General features: G+C 40.0%; 1 protein-coding gene across 1 annotated transcript in view; it reads right to left on the bottom strand.

Annotated features, from left to right (window-relative positions):
• Positions 1-19,677, bottom strand: part of ttn.1 (titin, tandem duplicate 1) — a 136,312-nt gene that overhangs the window by 3,289 nt on the left and 113,346 nt on the right. Inside the window, exons 185-209 of the mRNA XM_060877288.1 lie at positions 19,297-19,602; positions 17,366-19,132; positions 16,968-17,261; positions 16,599-16,883; positions 16,213-16,512; positions 14,050-16,116; positions 13,614-13,916; positions 13,202-13,507; positions 12,833-13,123; positions 12,433-12,729; positions 12,026-12,331; positions 11,622-11,924; positions 11,259-11,540; positions 10,055-10,648; positions 9,680-9,967; positions 9,295-9,594; positions 8,889-9,191; positions 8,492-8,794; positions 7,819-8,403; positions 7,426-7,728; positions 7,031-7,330; positions 6,380-6,949; positions 5,975-6,280; positions 5,294-5,887; positions 48-5,206 (exon numbers count right to left, since the gene is read on the bottom strand). Coding sequence (XP_060733271.1) covers positions 48-5,206; positions 5,294-5,887; positions 5,975-6,280; positions 6,380-6,949; positions 7,031-7,330; positions 7,426-7,728; positions 7,819-8,403; positions 8,492-8,794; positions 8,889-9,191; positions 9,295-9,594; positions 9,680-9,967; positions 10,055-10,648; positions 11,259-11,540; positions 11,622-11,924; positions 12,026-12,331; positions 12,433-12,729; positions 12,833-13,123; positions 13,202-13,507; positions 13,614-13,916; positions 14,050-16,116; positions 16,213-16,512; positions 16,599-16,883; positions 16,968-17,261; positions 17,366-19,132; positions 19,297-19,602 — 16,712 coding nt within the window. The remainder of the gene's footprint in view (positions 1-47; positions 5,207-5,293; positions 5,888-5,974; positions 6,281-6,379; positions 6,950-7,030; positions 7,331-7,425; positions 7,729-7,818; positions 8,404-8,491; positions 8,795-8,888; positions 9,192-9,294; positions 9,595-9,679; positions 9,968-10,054; positions 10,649-11,258; positions 11,541-11,621; positions 11,925-12,025; positions 12,332-12,432; positions 12,730-12,832; positions 13,124-13,201; positions 13,508-13,613; positions 13,917-14,049; positions 16,117-16,212; positions 16,513-16,598; positions 16,884-16,967; positions 17,262-17,365; positions 19,133-19,296; positions 19,603-19,677) is intronic.

The raw sequence follows: 19,677 nt of genomic DNA, 5'->3' as shown, positions 1-19,677 counted from the left end.
GTAATTAATGAAACATTAATTGAAATGTTGGCATGCAATATACTTACCTTCCCATCTTTTACCCAGGAAATCACTGGTTTAGGCACAGCCACAACTTTTACTGTCAGCTTGATAATTGTATCTGACAAAGCAATAATATCATTCAGTCCTGCTGAAAAGCTAGGCTTAGTTGTTTTCTCTTTTGGAACTGGTGACTTTGGTGTGAGTGGTGACTTGACTCTTTGTGGTGACCTAATTGGTTCAGGTGACTTGATTCTTTGTGGGGATTTGATGCCTGCAGGTGACTTCAGACGAGGAGACTCTGGAGACTTCACTCTTGGAGGAGAAGCAAGAACTTTCTGCACAGGTGTTGGTTTGCGAACAGTCAGTGTAAATTCTGCTTCTTGTTTACCCTCAGAGTTCTCCACAACCAACGTGTAGTTTCCTTCATCTGAAATTTCAACTTGTGATATCTCAAATGTGGACTTGTATTCTGTTGTTGTTACATGATGACGGTGGGACGATACAATAGCTTGTCCCTTCCTTAACCAAGTTATAGAGGGTACTGGTTCACCATCCACATCGCATGTAAAATTTGCTGAATCTCCCTCAGAAACAGTGAGTGACTGTGGCTTAGTTAGAATTGTAACAGAACGGGTTGGTTTCCTTGTCTCAACTTGAGCTTCCTCTACTTTTACCATTTCCGTGGTTTTAAGCTTTACCTCAGATGATACATACTCTTCATGAATAGCAATTTCTGTTGCATCTGTTTTGATATCTGATGTTTTAATTTCAGTTACTTCTTCTGAAATGTGTGCTTTGGTGGTAGATGTTGCCTTTGATGATGACACATGATAAACATCTGTTCTTGTCATTTCAGGTATAAAAGGAGTTGGAGGCTCTTCCTCTTTGCGCTGAGATGTATATGCAGCAAATTCATTTCCAGAAACATCTAATGTGGCATAGTCTGAGGCTTCTCCCTTTGCATTTGTGCAGGTGACACGGTAAGTCCCACTGTCTTGTTCTTGGCAGTCAATGATCTGGAGAGAAAGAACCCCACTCAAGTTATACATCCGATACTTATTGCCTTCTTGAATAGGCTGGCCATTGTGATACCACTGGATCTGTGCTTCTGGTTTAGATTGAACGTTCAAAGTGAATTTTGTATTTTGACCAACTGCTACACGGTGGGAGCGCATTCTTACAGTCACTCTTGGTGTATGGTCAAGACTAAATGGCTGCTGAGAAAGTGTTTCAAACTTTGTCTCAGTTTTCAAAGATTTTTTCATTGCTTCATAACGTTGCATGTAGTCAACCTTTATGGACAGGTCTTGTGTAGACACTGCTTTCTCAGTTGACACTAGGCTTATAGAGTGTGGATGTTTCCCCTCTGGGCTTGGAAGTACGATGCTTGCTTTTTTGTCCTCATCCACTGTAGGAGACATCTCAGCCATGGGTTTTATCACCTTACTATAACTAGGTGAAAATGATCTCATTGGTACATCAGATATGTCAAATGTGTCTCCCTTAATTACTGTAGATACTGAAATTTTTGTTTTCTCTGCTCTTGTGATTCTTGTTTTTTCCTCAAACTCCATATGTTTCAGCTGACTCTTGTAAGAAGTTATCCTTGATGTGGTAGTGACTGGTCTAAGAAGTTCTTGGTCCTCCTTTTCTTCATACATTCTTTGCTTCTGTTTAGGAGGTCTATATGTTGCTTTATCATGTCTCTGACGTAGATCAATGTAGCTTGGGCCAGCTTCATACTTGGAGGGAATGCGATAAGTGTCATATGAAGGAACTTCCCCTTCTTCTTCAGCTTCAACATCATATACAGTCCTCTTCGGTGATGTAGGACGCAACGCAGAGAGTTCAAAGCGTACAGGACTTAGACTTGGTGGAGAAGCAGAGTAGCCTAATCTAAGTTCCTCCTCAAGTTTAAGTCTTTCTTCCTCAGTACTCTTCATTGACAGGTATTCTTTAACAGGAAGAAGCAATTCCTCATCACCAAGTGAATACCTTCTTATTCTGCAGCAAGCTAGCATTTCTGGAGAAGGTGTTCGCCATCTTGCTGGTCTAACAGTTTCCAAGTCATCTTGTGAAACAGTTGGTGTGCGCAATTTTGGCTGGTATCGATCTTTAACCCTTGGAAATGGCACTTCATAAAATTGTTCCCACCTTGACAGCCGAATACGCTTAAGTCTTTTCTCAGGAATTTTTTCCATTGGCTCAGGGAACTCATATTGATCTCGTAATTTCTTGTACCACTTCATGTCAGATAATGGTTTAAAGTGCTTGATCTCCATGTCTTCCTGAAGAGTAGTAGGACCATAAATACGAGGTGCAGGGACATCATATGGCATTCTCATTCTCTTTTCCTCTGCCCTTTTCCTTCTTTCTTCTTTTTCCTTTGCCTCCTCAGCTTCAGTCTTTACCTTTTTAGTGGTTACAGCTGGTTTGAACATAGCTGCAGCCTCTTTTAATGCCTGTTTTGCTACAGGAATAAGTGCTACTTCATCTGTACCAGCCAGTATCTGAGTTAATCTGACTTTCTTGTCAATCTGTTGTTGGTCTAGAGCTTGCTTCTTTTTCTTATCCCCCTCATACTCAAAGACCTTCTTGACATGCATCACACGTTCAACCCTAAGTGTGGCTTGGCAACTAGCAGAACCAGCAGAATTAGTGGCAGTTACTCTGTATATACCAGAATCTTCTGGAAGAGTGTCTCTAATGTGTAAGACAAAGTAGTCCAAACCCTCATGAACAACTTCAATCTGGGGACCAAATGCCAAAGGAGTACCATCCTTCTCCCATTTTAGTGATGGTGATCCTGATACTCTGATCTCAAAGCGTACACTCTGGCCCTCTTTGCATTCCATGTTTGCCAGTAGGCGCTTGAACATGGGTCTTATTGTACTGTCAGCAGGTGCAGGGCGAGGAATCACTGTGAGACGAGCCTTACAGCTGTCATCACCATACCTGTTGCGTGCCACTACAGTGTATTCTGTATCATCATCAGAGTCAAGGTTGTGAATTACTAACTGATACAGACCTTTGTCACTTATAAAAGTATACTTCTTGTCATCATCTCCTGGGGAAATCTTCTGCCCAGATTTCAGCCACAAAACACGTGGCTCAGGGTGTACTGTAATGGTAACACCAAATCGAACAGTTTCACCAAAGTAAGCAGTGCGATTACACAGTGGAAGGGTGAACTCTGGAGGTCTTTGGAGAAGACGGGCTGTGTCAATTCTGCGTTTGACTTTCCGCACCACACGTGCTGTGTAGAAGCTACGATAGTCTCTGACACCTTTAACAAAGAGCTCTGCATATGCACTGTCTTCACCATATTCATTGACCACTTTGCATCGGTATGTTCCATCATCAGATCTATTGATACTCTTGATAGTGATTGTAGCAAGACCCTCTTCATAGGTAATTTCACATTTGGCACTTTCCTCTAGTTGCCGAACTCCACAGTACCATGTAACTTCAGTACTGTTATCATAGTTGTCAATGTTGCAAATAAATTTTACATCATCTCCTTCATCAGCAACACTGTGTTTAATTTGCCCGGCACCTGGACCATGTTCAAATGCTGCAATCTTTGCTTTGGCTACCGTTACACCTCTCTGACTTCTGATAGCACCACCACTAGCAATACGAGCAGATGAGACAACAGTATTCCATTCTTTTCTCACCATAGCTTGGTAGTATCTCTTGTGTCTTGTGACCTTGATTGACCTAATGCTTAGTTCCTCTGAGTTCATTATCAGCCAAGGATGATTCAAAGCTTCAGCAGCTGTCATACGATGTTTACGGTCTTTAGTAAGAAGGCGATCTATAAAGTCTAATGCCTCAACACTTGCCTGTTTAAAGGATTCATCATCAAAACTGTACTCAGCATTGGAGATGTTGTCAATCATTTGTTGATTTGTTTCAGCAATAAAAGGATTGAGGCCACTCAGGAGAACATATACAAGGACACCAACAGACCACATATCTGTTACAGAGCTGACCAGCTCATTTTGATGAATTTCAGGTGCCGAATATTCAGCTGTTGTGTACTGAATCTTAATTTGTTCTCCAGGTGTGAGGTGTCTAACTTGTCCCAATTCAATGATCTTGATAGTAGTTCCCCTTCTTGTAGTGTATACAATATTCTCAGGCCTTATATCAAAATGGCCATAACTCTTGCTGTGTAGAAACTCAAGTGCTTCACATACTTGTCTGATGTAACTAACAATTACATGTTCATTGAGCTCAAAGTTTGCTGTGCCAATACGCTCGAATATGTCAACACCAGATATAAACTCATATATCATAACTAGTTCTTCAGGACTGTCGAATGATTCATGCAGCTGCAGGAAGTTCTTATGACGTGCCACATTTAGTGTGGCAATTTCTTTCTTTATTATTGCTTGATCTGCACCTTTTACTTTAACAAATTTGGCAAAGAATGTCTTCTCAGAACTAATCTCAACACAACGATGAACAATGCCAAACTGTCCACGGCCAAGCTCTTCAGCAATCATATATTTGTTGTGTACATTCTTAACCTCTGAATGAGGAGCTTTACCCTTAAAGACAGGTCTGCTGTCATCAACCTCCTCATCATAGTTAAGAACTCTTGATTTATCTTCCTTTGTAACAACTGGTCCACTTGGTTCAGATGGAGCACTCTGGCCAAATTTGTTCTCTGCTATTATACGGAATTGGTAGCTTGTTTTTCCAAACAGGTTGGTTACAGTGTAATGAGTGTCACGTGACTGGGCAACACGGATCCATCTCTCTGCTGTGGTGGCACACTTCTCAATAATATAGTTTCTAACTCTACTTCCTCCATCACTGGCAGGTGCCACCCAATTAAGTGTAACAGAATCCCTAGACACATCACTGGCTTTGATGCTGCGAGGTGGATCAGGGACATCTGCAACATCAAGTTCGACTGTTTGTTGGTCAATCCCAAATCTGTTCTTTGCACAGACAATATAGAAACCAGCATCCTTCTGATCCACTCCATTTGGGAACACAAGAGATGTGAATGATCTTGTGACGATGACTTGATAGTGCCCATTGTTATCAAGAAGATCTTGTCCCTTCTGCCATGTGATAACTGGATCTGGTTTTCCACTGAATGGAATCTTGATGTTCACCATTTCACCACGTAGAGCACAGATGGCCTCCTTGTCTTGTAGGTTCTTAGGTAAATGAATCTTTGCTGGTACTACAAGAAAAAGAAAAACATGTTTTACTAAAAGCTATTAGCACTTAACTAAACTGAAAGCATAATTAACTATTTCTTTAAACTTACTTTCAACATCAAGAGAAACAGTTGCAGAAATTGAGCCTCCCTGGTTTGTTGCTCTGATCTGATAGACTGTTGAATCATCTTCATCAGCATTAGCAATGACAAGTTGATGATAACCTCCCTTAAATTCCTGGATCTTGAGTTTTATTCCATCTGCCACAATTTCTTTACCGCGCTTGAACCATTTGATCACAGGTTTGGGTTGTCCTGATATCTTGCAAACAAATATTGCATTGCTATTGTATTTTACACTCATATTTCTAAGGTCTTCTTTAAAGGCAGGAGCACATACGTCAACATCAGTTCTTGGAATGACAAGGTCTGACTCTTCACTGTATTCACTCTCTCCACCAAGATTTTCACATTTCACGCGGAAAATATACTCCAGACCTTCTTTAAGCCCTTTTACAGAATAAACTGTTTGGTGAATCTCATCAGTGGTTACAGCAACCCATTCACCTTCATTTTTGTCCTTCTTTTCAAGACAATAACTTTTGATCTTAGAGCCACCATCACTAAGAGGTGGTTTCCAAGAAACAACACAAGAGGTCTTAGTCACTCCAGATATAACTGGTTTTAATGGTGCACCTGGCTTATCTGTAAAACATTTGAGATGAACAAGAAAATTACCCAACATGTTTCTCCATTTTGAATTTTTATTTACCTTAGTATTTCTTAACTTACCTAACTGACTCTTGATAAGAATGGCAGATGGAGTCTCCAATGGTTCACTGATGCCATAACGGTTTTGTGCTGAAATGCGGAAGAAGTAACCTTCATTTTCCACAAGATTGGAAATGCGGCATGAAGTGCCTGAAATAGATGATGACACAAGTTGCCACTCAGCACCCTCTTTGTCTTCACGCTTCTCCACAATGTAGTTTGATATCATTGATCCACCATCATCTTTTGATGCCTTCCAACTTATTATCACAGAATTCTTCAATAAAGCTTCAAGAACAATAGGTCCTTCTGGCATGTAAGGTTTGTCTGAAAGAAAGATAGGTAGGTTACTTACAATTTTGAAAATAATTAAATTACATAATACACTAATACATATATAGTGTTACAATATTTTTAAGTCCTCACCTAGGATTTCAAGTTGTGTTACAGTATCCGCAGAGCCAAAGTGGTTGTTGATCCTGATTCTATACTTTCCCCCATTCACCCTGCGTTGGACATTCTTTAAAATCAAATGAGTGTAATGCTCTGTGGTCTCAATGATGACATTTTCAGAGGGCTCCACAGTTTTGGCTCCATGAAGCCACATAATTTTTGGTACGGGACGACCTATATACACAGCATGAATACGTACAGTTGTACCACATCCTGCAAAGATTTTGTCTTTTAATGGGACAGGGAATTGAGGTGCTGCTTCTAGAACCAAGGTTCCACTGGTCTCACATTCTCCAGCTTCATTCACAGCCTTGCATGTATACAAGCCTTCATCTTCTTGCTGGTCTGTTGAGATGGTTAAAGTATGGTTACGGCCATCGGATGTTGCAGCATATTTACGGCCCTCTTTGATTTCTTTTCCACCTTTGTACCATTTAATTTCTGGGACAGGCCTTCCAATAATTTGACATTTTAGAGTGGCAGTCTCTCCAAGCTTGGCAGTAACTTCATCCATCTCTTTTCTGAGGGCTGGTTTACTTCCAGCTGTTCAAAATATGTTGAATGTTAGAAAGGAAACAATCATCTAACTTATATATTGTTAATCTAAACTGTAAAAATACTTACCGCCTAGTTTGGTTTTAATCCCTGCTGCAGTCCTACGAGGCCTGCTGAGTCCAGTTTCATTTTCAGCAAATACTCTAAATTCATATTCAGTGGCCTCTTGCAAACCACTCTGAGTAAATTGTTTCTCTTTTAATAAGTCCCTGTTACACTTCTTCCAAGTGCTCTCCCCTGATTTTCTGCACTCAACCCAGTAGCCAAGAACTGGCTTTCCACCATCACATTGAGGAGCTTCCCAGCGAATAGTTATGTAATCTTTAGTTACAGACGAAGTGTCTATCTCCCCTGGTTGACTTGGTTTATCTACAGCAGAAAGAGGGAAGTAAAGGAAGTAAAATAATTTTAAGCTCTGTTAAACTCACATGTAGTTAATATGTAAATTAAAGACAGTTCTTTACCAAATGGGTCTTTGCATATGACTGAATCTGATGCAGGTCCAGGTTCACTCTCTCCAATTTCATTTACAGCAATCACACGGAACTGATATTCTGCATCACCGGTGAGTCCACTAATAGTGTACATGGTGGAAATAACCTTTGTCTCGTGGCGAACCCACTTGTCAGATGACACCTCTTTATACTCTATAAAGTATCCAGTGATTTGTGATCCACCATCGTCTTTAGGTTTAATCCAAGCGAGATCAGCAGAGGACTTAGTAACATCCATGATCTCTGGTGGTGTACTTGAAGCCTCTGGCACACCTGTTTTGTACATATAAAAAGCATTTGTATTTTTATAATCGATTAAGCCTGATAAGTGCATTTTGTAATGAGAGTTGAAAAAGTACTTACAAATTGGAGTCTTTGGTACAGCCGGTTGTTCAGATTTAAGGGAGCCACTGATGCCATACTTATTCTCTGCTGTCACCTTAAAGTGGTATTCAACATTTTCCTGTAGTCCTTTAACTACCAAAGATGTGTCAACCACTCTGGAATCCACAGTATACCAGGCTGCCTTTGTTACCTCACGCCGCTCAACGATGTATCCAAGGATTTCTGTGCCACCGTCATCTTTTGGTGGCTTCCAGCTCACTCTTACAGAATGTGCTTGGATATCCCCAAATCCAAGAGGACCCTCAGGAGCTGCTGGACGACCAATTACCTTGACCTTGATTTGCACCATCTTTTTGCCACATTTGTTTTCAAGATGAAGACTGTAAACACCAGAGTCAGACCGTACAGCATCCTTGATAACAAGCTCAGAAACATCCTCATCAGAGACAATCATTGCTCGGTTAGAGACATCTGAGCCATCCTTTGTCCATTTGCAAACAGGTGTTGGCTTGCCTTTTATAGGAACTGAAAGTTTGATGACTGCTCCATGTCGGACAACAAATATATCTTTGTACTTAGCCTCAAGATCATGGCTCGGAGGTTCTGAAATAAAGCAATTTAATTGAATGGTTAATCACGATTAAGCAGGCAGCAGATAATATTCAGTTATAAACACTAAACGACATCATACCAAGCATCTCTGTCACAGTGACTGTTCTTGGCACTTCAGCAGGTTCGCCTGGTCCACCAGCATTACAAGCCAAGACTCTGAATCTGAATTCCTCGCCTTGAGGCATTTTTGTCAAGGTGTATTCACAAATCATTGTAGGTGTAGAATTGCACTTCATCCAAGCTACAGAACCAACCTTCTGCATCTCTATTAGGTAACCAGTAATTTTAGAGCCACCCTCTTCATCAGGTGGATTCCAGGCCAAAGACACAGATGTTTTAGTAGTCTCTGTTAATCTCGGGTTCTGAGGTGAGCCAGGTGGATCTGTAAAGATTAGTAATTGTTATAAAATCTATCTTAACAATAATTTATTTTACCACACAAAGATACATGTGTGTTAAAGAAAAATTAGACTTACCAACTGGATCAGTTGCCACAGCTGGTTTCGAGAGAAGACTGGGTTTGCCAACACCTCTAGCATTGATGGCAGTGACTCTGTGCTCATATTCCAGGCCCTCGATAAGACCAGTGGATCTGTATCTTGTCATTGTCACAGGGTTTTTATTAGCACGAACCCATCTGTCAGCTCTGACCTCCTTACGCTCAATGATGTAGCCAGATATCTCCAAGCCACCGTCCTCATCTGGTGGTTCCCAAGCAATGGTCATCCCATCCCGAGACACATCAAAAACTATTGGGCGGCCAGGTGGTCCAGGAATGGCTATCGGTAGAGAAATATTTGTATTAACTTGTTGCATGTTATATAGTATGGAATAGATCTAAATATATTATCAATAAAATATTAACTATGTTTTTGTTCTTACATTTAAGACTCCTGCATTCCACAATTTCTGACTGCAAGACGTCTCCAGCACCGTAGCGATTGACGGCTGAGACACGGAAGACATACTCATCTCCCTCTGTTAGCCTGTCAAATTTAAAGGTTGGCCTGCTGACTGATTCAGAAACTGGTACCCATCCTGGACGATGAGCATCACGTTGTTCAACTACATAATTAGATACAGGAGCACCTCCATCTCTTTCTGGTGGGTCCCAGCTTATTGTAACAGAGGTTGCATCAATCTCATCAAAACGAATAGGTCCATTAGGCTGATCAGGTTTGTCTGAAAAGAAAAAAAAAGAAGTGATATAAGGAATATAATTTAAGGAACTGGAAGATTGACAGGTTACATCAGACAGCTGACTTACCAAGAATGATTACTTTAAACTTCTCTTCAGTAATTCCAACAATATTCTTTAGTTCAAGGGTGTATTCTCCAGTATCATCAATTGTGGTGTTCAGAACAGTTAACCTAGAGAATTTCCTAGTAGACTGAATCTTCACACGTTCCTGTATCTTCAGCTTATTATCATTAAAGTACCAGGAGGAAACTGGAGGTGGCCTTCCAATGATTGGCAAATTAAGTTCAAGGGGTTTGCCTGCCAAAACACTGATCATCTTTTGTGGAATACTTGATAGATCAACCTTTGGCATAACTGAAAAAGAGAGATGTGTGAGTAAAAAAAAATTGGGTGCTGATCTATTTTATTTATTTTAATTCTAAAATAATGAATGGTGCATACCTCTTTGTTCTTGTACTGTTACAGGAGTAACAATTTCTTTGGGTTCACTACTACCTCTGCTGTTAAGTGCACGCACCCTGAATAGGTACTGCTCATTTTCATTCAGTTTTTCAATGGTGTATTCAAAGTCTGTTAATTTTAAAGAAGCAACCTTCATCCATTTATCTGTACCAGCCTTGCAAGCTTCAACAATGTAGCCAATGATTCTGCTTCCTCCATCATGTTTAGGTTTCTCCCACCCAAGAGTAATAGATGACTTTGTGATATCTATAATGTCAAGTTTAGCTGGAGGCAGTGGCACTTCACACACTAAAACAGCATCTTGTGTCTCAACAGGTTCACCTATGCCATAGATGTTTTCAGGCAGTACTCTGAAGTAATAGTGTATTCCCTCTAACAGTCCTGTAATTTTATATGATGTTTTGCTGCATTTGGAAGTAACTGTTTTGTAGGCTCTCATTGATGTCTCTCTTCTCTCAAGGATATAATTGTTAACAGGTGCTCCACCATCAACCTCAGGGGCATCCCATGTAATGTGAGCAGACTCTGTTGTGAGCTCCTTTATTTTGATGGGGCCTGGTGGACCAGGAGTATCTGAAATTGAAAAGCATAAAATCAATCAATCAATCAATCAATCAATCAATCAATCAATCAGTCAGTCAGTCTGTCTGTGTCTATCAATCTAACAATCTCTCTCTAGAAAAGTGATCAATTAAAGTAAAATTGTTGGCTTTGTTATAGTCCATTTGCCCTCTTACAAAGAAGTGCCATTGCAAATTAGTACAAGGTATTTGAAGAGGATGTCAGTGCCCCATTCATAGGGCCTAAATACAATGAAAGGTCATTGCAAATTAGTACACAGTAATCAGAGAGGTTGGCAATGCCCCCTTCATAGGGCCTGAAAACTGATTAAACGGTTATATGCTACCATCTTTGTAATTTAAAAAAACAAAAAAACAAATGTGTTAAAAAAGTGCTGTCCAACACCACCAAAATCTTTTGTATGAATGCTGTTCTAGCTCTCTGGTACAGTTAATACTAAGACACCTTATTGCTTTAACATTTTTTCATTGGTTTATCCTTTAATTTGTTACATGTCTGTATCAGCATATATTCATTGATTAAATAAATTTCAACACCAATATAAAGTCTACTATAATGTTTTATAACAATAATTTGAAATATATATAGCTATAATATATACCATAGATCTTGACAAGAATGCTAGCATCCTTCTTGCCAGCTGAATTAGAGGCTTCAAGGGTGTATTTTCCGGCATCATAGCGGTGCACCTTGTCAATGATAAGAGTTGTCGCAGCATCTGTCACTTCAATGAATCCCCGGTTTTGGAGATCCACACCAGGCTTGCTCCAGGTGATAGCTGGAACTGGTCTTCCCATAACAGTTACATGAAGACGCAGTGAGCTTCCAGCTCTGAGGCATATCGTCTTCTTTAAGTCATCAGGAAGCTCGAGATCAGGTAATTCTGAAAAGTAATTCGTATTTTTGTAAATCTCAGATCTTTCACAGATATATTACTAAATATGTTTTAACTATTCAGTCTTACCAATTCTTTCAACTGGCTCTACTTCAGTACATGGGTCACTATAGTCACCTGCTCCATTCACATTGACTGCAGCAACTCGGAAGCAGTACTTTTTGCCAGTTTTCAAACCTATCACAGTATGTTCTGTGACTCTAAGAGTCTTTTCGTGGGACTTGATCCATTCATCTGTGCCTGATTCCTGCATTTCAAGAATGTAACCAATAACATCGGCACCTCCATCTTCTATGGGTCTTGTCCAGGCCAGACTAATGCTGTCCTTGTGAGTATCTGTTACGCGTGGAATTGACGGAGCACCTGGTTTGTCTGTAGACAAAAATGTGATATATTTATGCATAATATAAAACATTATATATTTACTTCTTAGATACATTTTGATACACAAATACAGTTTGTGGCTAATGTACCTGATGGTACTCGGCACACTGCATACATGGACACTTCACTAGGCTCGCTTTCTCCAGCAGCATTAATGGCAGTAACACGGAACTGATAAATGCTTCCCTCCTGTAGACCGGTAACTTTGAAGGTTGTGTCCTTGACTATAGTGTCTTTATTAACCTTGATCCATCTAATGCTTTTTCTCTCTTTCTTTTCAATCAGGTAGTTTATGATTTCACTACCACCATTATTTTCAGGTTTTAGCCACTCAATTGTTGCAAAGTCTTTACCAACTGCAATAATTTCTGATGCTCCCGGAGGTGATGGAACAGCTAGAGTGTAAAAAAAAAGAGTGTAAACAAAGTGTAAATCATCATATTTTAATTTTTTTAAAATCAAATTCAATGTAAGACAGCTAAAACATTTTACTTACTAAAGGAGTTTCTTGCAAAGATGGGTGATGATACCAGTGGCACACCAGCTCCATATTTGTTTACACCTCTGACACGGAAAATGTATTGATTATTCTTGAAAAGTCTAGTTATGTTACATACAAGGGTCTTGCATTCAGCATCAAAGATGACCCAGTTCAGTCTGTTAGTGTCCCTCCTCTCCACAATAAAATGTGTAATGGGGTCACCGCCATCCTCTAGTGGCTCTTTCCATGACAATGTGCATTTCTCTTCAGTTACATTGCTTACTTTTATCTCCTGGCATGGGCCCGGTGTGTCTTAAAAAAAGAGCAAAGGCAAAATAGAATAATAGAATGGTCCTCATTTAAGCTTCTTTTAAATATAACTATGCTTTTAAATATGCTGATTTTTTTTACTTACCAAGCACCTTCACATTGACTTCAGCTGTTTTGGTTCCACTGGCATTCTTCACTGTCAGAACATACTTTCCAGTATCATCTCTGTCACAAAACTTGATAATCGCCAGAGCACGGGAGCTAGTATACTGTAAAGTATATTTCTCACAAAAGTCTAGCTCCTTCTGTCCCTTGGCCCAGCACACTTTTGGTTCAGGTTTTCCACCAACAGCAGCATCAAGAACAAGGTCTGACCCTGCTCTGACAGTAACGGTGTCCACAAGAAGCTTGCTATCCAATTCTGCTTTTGGAGGTGCTATACGGTAGAAACCATGTTTTAGATTTTTGAATAGATATTTCACTACAGCATATGCAAATGAAAGTTGAGTCTTACTGTATTCAGCCTTGCAGGTCACTGCTCCGGTTGAAACTGATGACATACTGAGCACGCCGTTAGCATTCTTTGCAATCACACGGAACTCATATACTTCTCCTTCTCCCAGTGCAGTAATGGTGAAGTTTGTGTCAGTAACATTAGTGTAATTACACTTCAGCCATCTACCCTCTCCAGAGACAGTATATGGCTTACGCTCAACAATGTAACCAACAATTGGGCTTCCACCATCATTCAGAGGCACAGACCATTTAATAGACACTGATGATCTCGACACATCAGTTACTTCTGGCTTGCCTGGGGGATCTTGATAGGTAAATATATAAGTTAATTTAGTATTATTTTTTATTATTTTTATGTGTGTGTACATAAAATGTGTATTTATTTCTTGGATTAATTTGGTTAAACTTACCGACTGGATTTTGAGCTACAGCTCTCTTTGAGGCTTCACTTGCTTTGCTGAGCCCAGCACTATTCATAGCATACACTCTGAATTGGTACTCAAGACCTTCAATAAGGCCATCGACCTTGTAGTAACACTCAAAACAGGGAATGGTGTTTTCTCTGACCCAGAGAATAGTGTTACGTTCCTTTTTCTCAATCCAGTACCCAGTGACCTTACTACCACCATCATGGTATGGCTCCTCCCAACGAATGCTCATGCTGTTAGCAGTAACAGTAAACACTTCTGGTCTAGTTGGAGGTCCTGATGGAACTGTAAAAGAAAAAAATTAATAAAAGAATAAATTTTTGAAATAACTTTTAAATATATTTTGATAAATATCTTTTGAAATAACTACAAATTAACAAATAACTGTGTCCTACTAATAGCATATGTAATTACTCACCAAATGGATGCTCTGCAACAATGGTTTCAGACTCAGTTGGTTTGCTCACACCAAATCTGTTTTCTGCAGAGACACGGAATGTGTACTGCATGTACTTTGTTAGATGTGAAACATGGAATGATCTTCGTTTCACACTAGAGTTGATAAGCTGCCAGGCTGTTGAGCCAGACTCACGCTTCTCAACAATGTAGTTTGTTATTTCAGCTCCACCATCATCCTCAGGACCATTCCATGTCAATTCACAAGACTCAGCAGTAATTGCAGAAATCTCAATAGACCCCTCTGGAGGACTGGGTCTGCCAATAACATTGACAATGACAGTGAAAGTCTTAGTTCCAGCCACATTCTCAAGGGTAAGGAAGTACCTTCCTCCATCACCACGCATACTTTCTCTAACTGTCAAAATGGTCCTATTTTTGCTTGTCTTGATTGAGACTCTATCTGTTTCCTTTAGTCTCATTTCCTCAAGCTTCCAGATAACATTTGGTGCTGGTCTGCCACTAAATGGAACATCAATTTCAAATGAACTGCCAGACTTGCAGGTGATAAGCTGGTTGCTAATGCCACTGAGATCAGCAGTTGGCTCAATACGGGGCTCTTTAACAACAACAGAAGTGAGAGCCTCTTTTGGAACACTGTAACCTGCATCATTCTTTGCTTTGACTCTGAATTCATACTCTGTACCTGTAGTTAAGCTCTCAATAACAAGACTTAGGTTTTTGGTTGACCCTCCAACAACCCATTTATCTGTTCCCTTTGTTTTAACCTCCACACAATAAGCTGTGATACGGCTGCCACCATCATGTTCAGGCTTCATCCAGGCAAGAGTAACTGTTGTATCAGTGGTATCAATAATGTCCAGTCTCTTGGGTGTAGCTGGTTCAGCAGTGGCAATAATTGGATCAGGCATTTCATAAGCCTCACCAATGCCATACTGATTTTCTGCCATTACCTTAAAGAAGTAGGGCACTCCTTCTAGGAGCTCAGAAATTCTTAAATTTGTTTGTGTGCACTTTGGTGCTGCTTCTGTCCATGTACGCCGGCTAGCCTCACGTTTCTCCACAACATAGTGATGAATACGTGCACCACCATCATTGACTGGGGGCTCCCACATAAGTGTAAGGGCACCTCTTGTAACATCCTTGAACATGAGAGGACCTGGTGCTCCAGGTGTGTCCAGCACTTTAACGGTAAAAGTGATGGATTTGCTACCACTGCTGTTCTCAAGAGTGAGAGTGTATTTTCCATTGTCATTTCGTGTACACTTTCCCAGTGTTAAATGAGTGAAGGTCTCTGTGGTAGTTACATCAGCATTTACCCCAAATTCTCCTTCCACTTTTATCCATGAGGCTGTAGGTGCTGGCTTTCCTTTAAAAGCTACACGGAGACATACACTTCCACCCTGTTTCACAATGTGTGTCTGTTGGAAGCTTGCATCAATATCAATCTCTGGTGCATACAGTCTATCTACTGCTTGTACTGGTTCAAGGATCTCTTTAGGTTCACCCTTTCCAACTGCATTAATTGCAATAATGCGGAACTTGTACTTTGCACCTGTTTCCAAACCAGTGGCAGTGTACTTTGTGAAAGTACAAAGATCTTCATTTATTCTATGCCATTCTTTTTCAGTTTCCTTGCAAACCTCAATGATGTATCCCTGGACTTCCATGCCACCATCATAACCAGGTCTGGTCCATTCCAGACTAACAGTTGTGTTGGTGGTATCAGTAACATTTACAATTGAAGGACCATCTGGTACTTCGGTTGGCTCTGCGCATTTAATTGGCAACGAAATATTACTTGGTGCTCCAACTCCAGCATCATTGACAGCGTAAACACGGAATTCATATTCCACATTCTCAGTGAGATGAGTTACTCTATGGGCAACCTCAGTAATTGGTTTCCTAGTCAAGATCTTCACCCAACGGCCAGTTTTCTTCTCGCGTCTTTCAACAATGTAATACTTGATTGCATTTCCTCCATCATTTGTTGGTGCAGTCCAGCTGATTGTAATACTCTCTCCATCAACACTGGTGGCATCAGGAGTACCAGGAGAGTCTGGAACGGCTGCAGGAAAGACAACAATAAAATGTTATTAACTTTCTGTTTTTTTGTGCATCCATAATGTATAATAATTAGAATATAATCTGCAGATATACTTACTATATTGCATTTGGGCAATGACAGGAGCGGAGTCCAGTGGTCTACTGGACCCAAACATGTTAACAGCAGACACACGGAACTGGTATTCATTGGTCTTGATTAGTTTGGTAGCATTGTAGGTACACTCCTCACAGTGATCTGTAACTAATGTCCAGGAAATTTTGGAAGTCTCTCGCCTCTCAATAATATAATGAGTGACTTCAGAGCAGCCATCATTTTCTGGTGGATTCCATGAAAATGTGACTTTGCCCTCTGAGATATTTGTGAAGACAATGGGTCCAACAGGTTCTCCAGGTGTATCTAAATGTATTACAATAATTAGATACAATAAATAAAATATACACAAGTGTAAACGTTGTTCTAGAGAAAAATAATTTTAAGCATACCAAAGACTTCAACTTTAATTTGCTCTTTCTTGGTTCCAGAGTGGTTCTTGGCTTCTATTGCATAGACCCCACGGTGAGAGCGATCAGCATCTCTAATAAAGAGGGTGCTTATGCCTGCAGTTGTTGTGATATCTACCATCTTCTTAGTTAGTTCAACGTCATCCCTGAACCATTTGATCTTGGGTGTTGGTCTTCCTGTAATTGTGGCTTTAAGCTTGATGTTTTCTCCGGCTTTGATGGAAACCCCTTCAAAGTACTCCTGTCCAAATTCAATGTTTGGTGCGGCTACAAAGGGTGGAGGGGGAAATTGGTTAAAATAAAAAGGATGTTATAATGTTAAAGTCAATTATATGTAATGCATTAACTTACAGCTTTCATCTCTGATGAGAACATAGCCAGAAGACTGAGAAGGTGGGCTCATGGTGCCAATGGCATTCCTTGCTACAATTCTAAATTCATATCGTTCACCACAAGTTAGACCAGTCACTATAAACTCTGTTTCAGTTACATCTGTAAAGTTTGTCTTCAACCAGCGACCCTGGCCCTGGCGTTTCTCAATATTGTAGGAGACAATTTTGCTTCCACCATCTCTTTTAGGTGCATCCCATTTCAGTTTCACAGATTCACTTGTTACATCAACATAGTCAGGGGTTCCAGGAGGATCTACAATCAAATATCATTAAGACATTAATGTAGGTTGTCAGGAAGGAATGAAGGTTTTACAAACTTTTTTCAAATTCAAAGATGAATTAAATAAATGAACTCACCAACAGGAGAAACAGCCGTAGTTGGTTTGCTCTCATCACTCATACGACTGTATCCAGCATCATTTTGAGCATAAACCCTGAACTGGTATTGCAGACCTTCAATAAGGCCAGTAATTCTATATTCCTTTGCAGTCACCAAGACAAGGTTGACCTTTTGCCACATGATGCTGTTTGTTTCTTTCTTTTCAATGTGGTAACCAAGTACCGGGCAGCCACCATCAAATATAGGTGCTTCCCACTGAATAGTCATGCCATCATTAGTGACATTATAGACAAATGGCATGCCAGGTGCTCCTGGAGGTCTAAACTCGTGCTTGGCGATGACATTTTGTGAAATCAGAGGCTCACTCACACCATACCTGTTTTCTGCACATACTCTGAATTGATACTGAGTTCCTTTGATTAAATTTGCTACACAGAATGTAGTTCCTATAACACTTGAACAAGCCATCTTCCAATCAGCCTGAGAGGTGTCACGTTTCTCAACACTATAGCAGGTGATTTCTCCACCACCATCATCATTGGGTTTGTCCCAGGATATCCTTATACTTTCTGCTCTAACTTCATCCAAACGAACTGGACCAATGGGTCTGGATGGTGCCCCAAGAGTAATGACCTGTATATGGAATGACTTCCTGTTGATGGCGTTGTCAAGTGTAAGGGTATATTTACCACCATTCTCTTTTTCCACATTCTTTATCATAAGGGTTGCCTTGTTCTCTGTCTTCTTGAAGCGAACCTTTTCACTCTCTTTCAGTGGCAAATTGTCCTTTAGCCAAGTAACTGATGGTCTTGGTTTTCCTTTGTATGGAAGCTCAATATGTACATTGTGACCCATGCGAACGCTGACCTGTCCATCGGAATACTCCTCTAGGCTTGCCTCTGGTGGAATGATATAGTCCTTTACTTTAATTGGCCCGATCTCAGTAAAGTCACTGTTGCCCTTCTCATTCTTTGAGCAGACTCTAAAAAATATGTCTGTGAGTTCCTTAAGTTTTGTGACCTCATGTTCACAATGCTTGTTTGTTCCAGCAGGAGCCCATTCTTCTTGTCCTTGAAGTTTTTTCTCAATTATGTAATCAGTAATAATGCTACCACCATCATAATCTGGTTTATTCCACTGTAGTGTCACAGACGTTTTTGTAGAGTCTTTCATAGCAAGATCTTTGACAGGTCCAGGTTTCTCAGTAGCTTTAACTGGCTCTGCTGTCTCACATGGCTCACCAACTCCATTCTCATTTTCTGCTGACACACGGAAAAAGTATGATATCTTCTCAGAGAGTTCGTCAATTTCATATGTTGTTTCCATGCATTTGTTGGTTACAGCAGCATATGTGCGCTTTGAAGAGTCTCTTTTCTCAACTACATAGTTAGTAATTTCTGAACCACCATCAAGGAGTGGAGAGTCCCAGCATAAGATCACTTTGCCACGAGTGACCTCTTTTAGAACCAAATTTCTACAGGCAGAAGGACTGTCCTGTACTTTCACAGATAATGTCAACGATTTTGGTTGTCCTACTCCATTTGTTATCTCAATAGTGTATTTGCCACTATCATTACGGGTTACATGTGACAGTACAAGGCACGATGAAGTATCTGTGTTATGTATATCATATTTAGGGTCATTATCAATGTTCTGGTCTTCTTTCTTCCAGGAAACAATTGGAGCAGGTCTGCCTTTTAGCGGAACCATGATCTCAACATCTTTTCCAGCTTTGACAATGTAATGAGTTCTCATTGCAACATCTTTGTCAATATCAGCTTCCTCTGCAAAAAAAAAATAAATAAATAAATAAAATAAAAAAAATGACTACTACTAGTATGACTACTAATAATATTATTACAATTATAATTTAAAAATGAGCATTGTAAAAACAAGAATTAACAAAATATGTTAAAACCAAAATAAAATGCAATAAACATGTATATACCAAGAATATCTTTAGCCTGGACTGGTTCCTCCATCTCTATTGGGTCTCCACGACCAGCACAATTCATAGCAGATACACGGAAGTAGTAGTCAACTTCTGGCACAAGATCTGAAGCAACATACTCAACTGTTCTGACTTCACCTTTTTTACTTATGACTACCCATTCTCCTTCCTCACCAACCCTTTTTTCCACAATGTAGCTAGTAATTTCACTGCCTCCATCATACTCTGGGCTGGACCATCCAAGAGTAATTGAAGTTTTAGTCGAATCAACAACTTTGAGTTTAGTAGGCTCAGAAGGTATATCTACAGGGGAATTTACAAAATAAGGTTAGGAAATTTTGCATGTTAGACCACTAGCAATAAAAAAATAAATTCAAC

The sequence above is a fragment of the Tachysurus vachellii genome, chromosome 8, assembly GCF_030014155.1.
Source record: "Tachysurus vachellii isolate PV-2020 chromosome 8, HZAU_Pvac_v1, whole genome shotgun sequence".
Classification (NCBI taxonomy): domain Eukaryota; kingdom Metazoa; phylum Chordata; class Actinopteri; order Siluriformes; family Bagridae; genus Tachysurus; species Tachysurus vachellii.
Note: the sequence above shows the minus strand (reverse complement) of the source record. Positions and strands in the feature narration are given on the sequence as shown.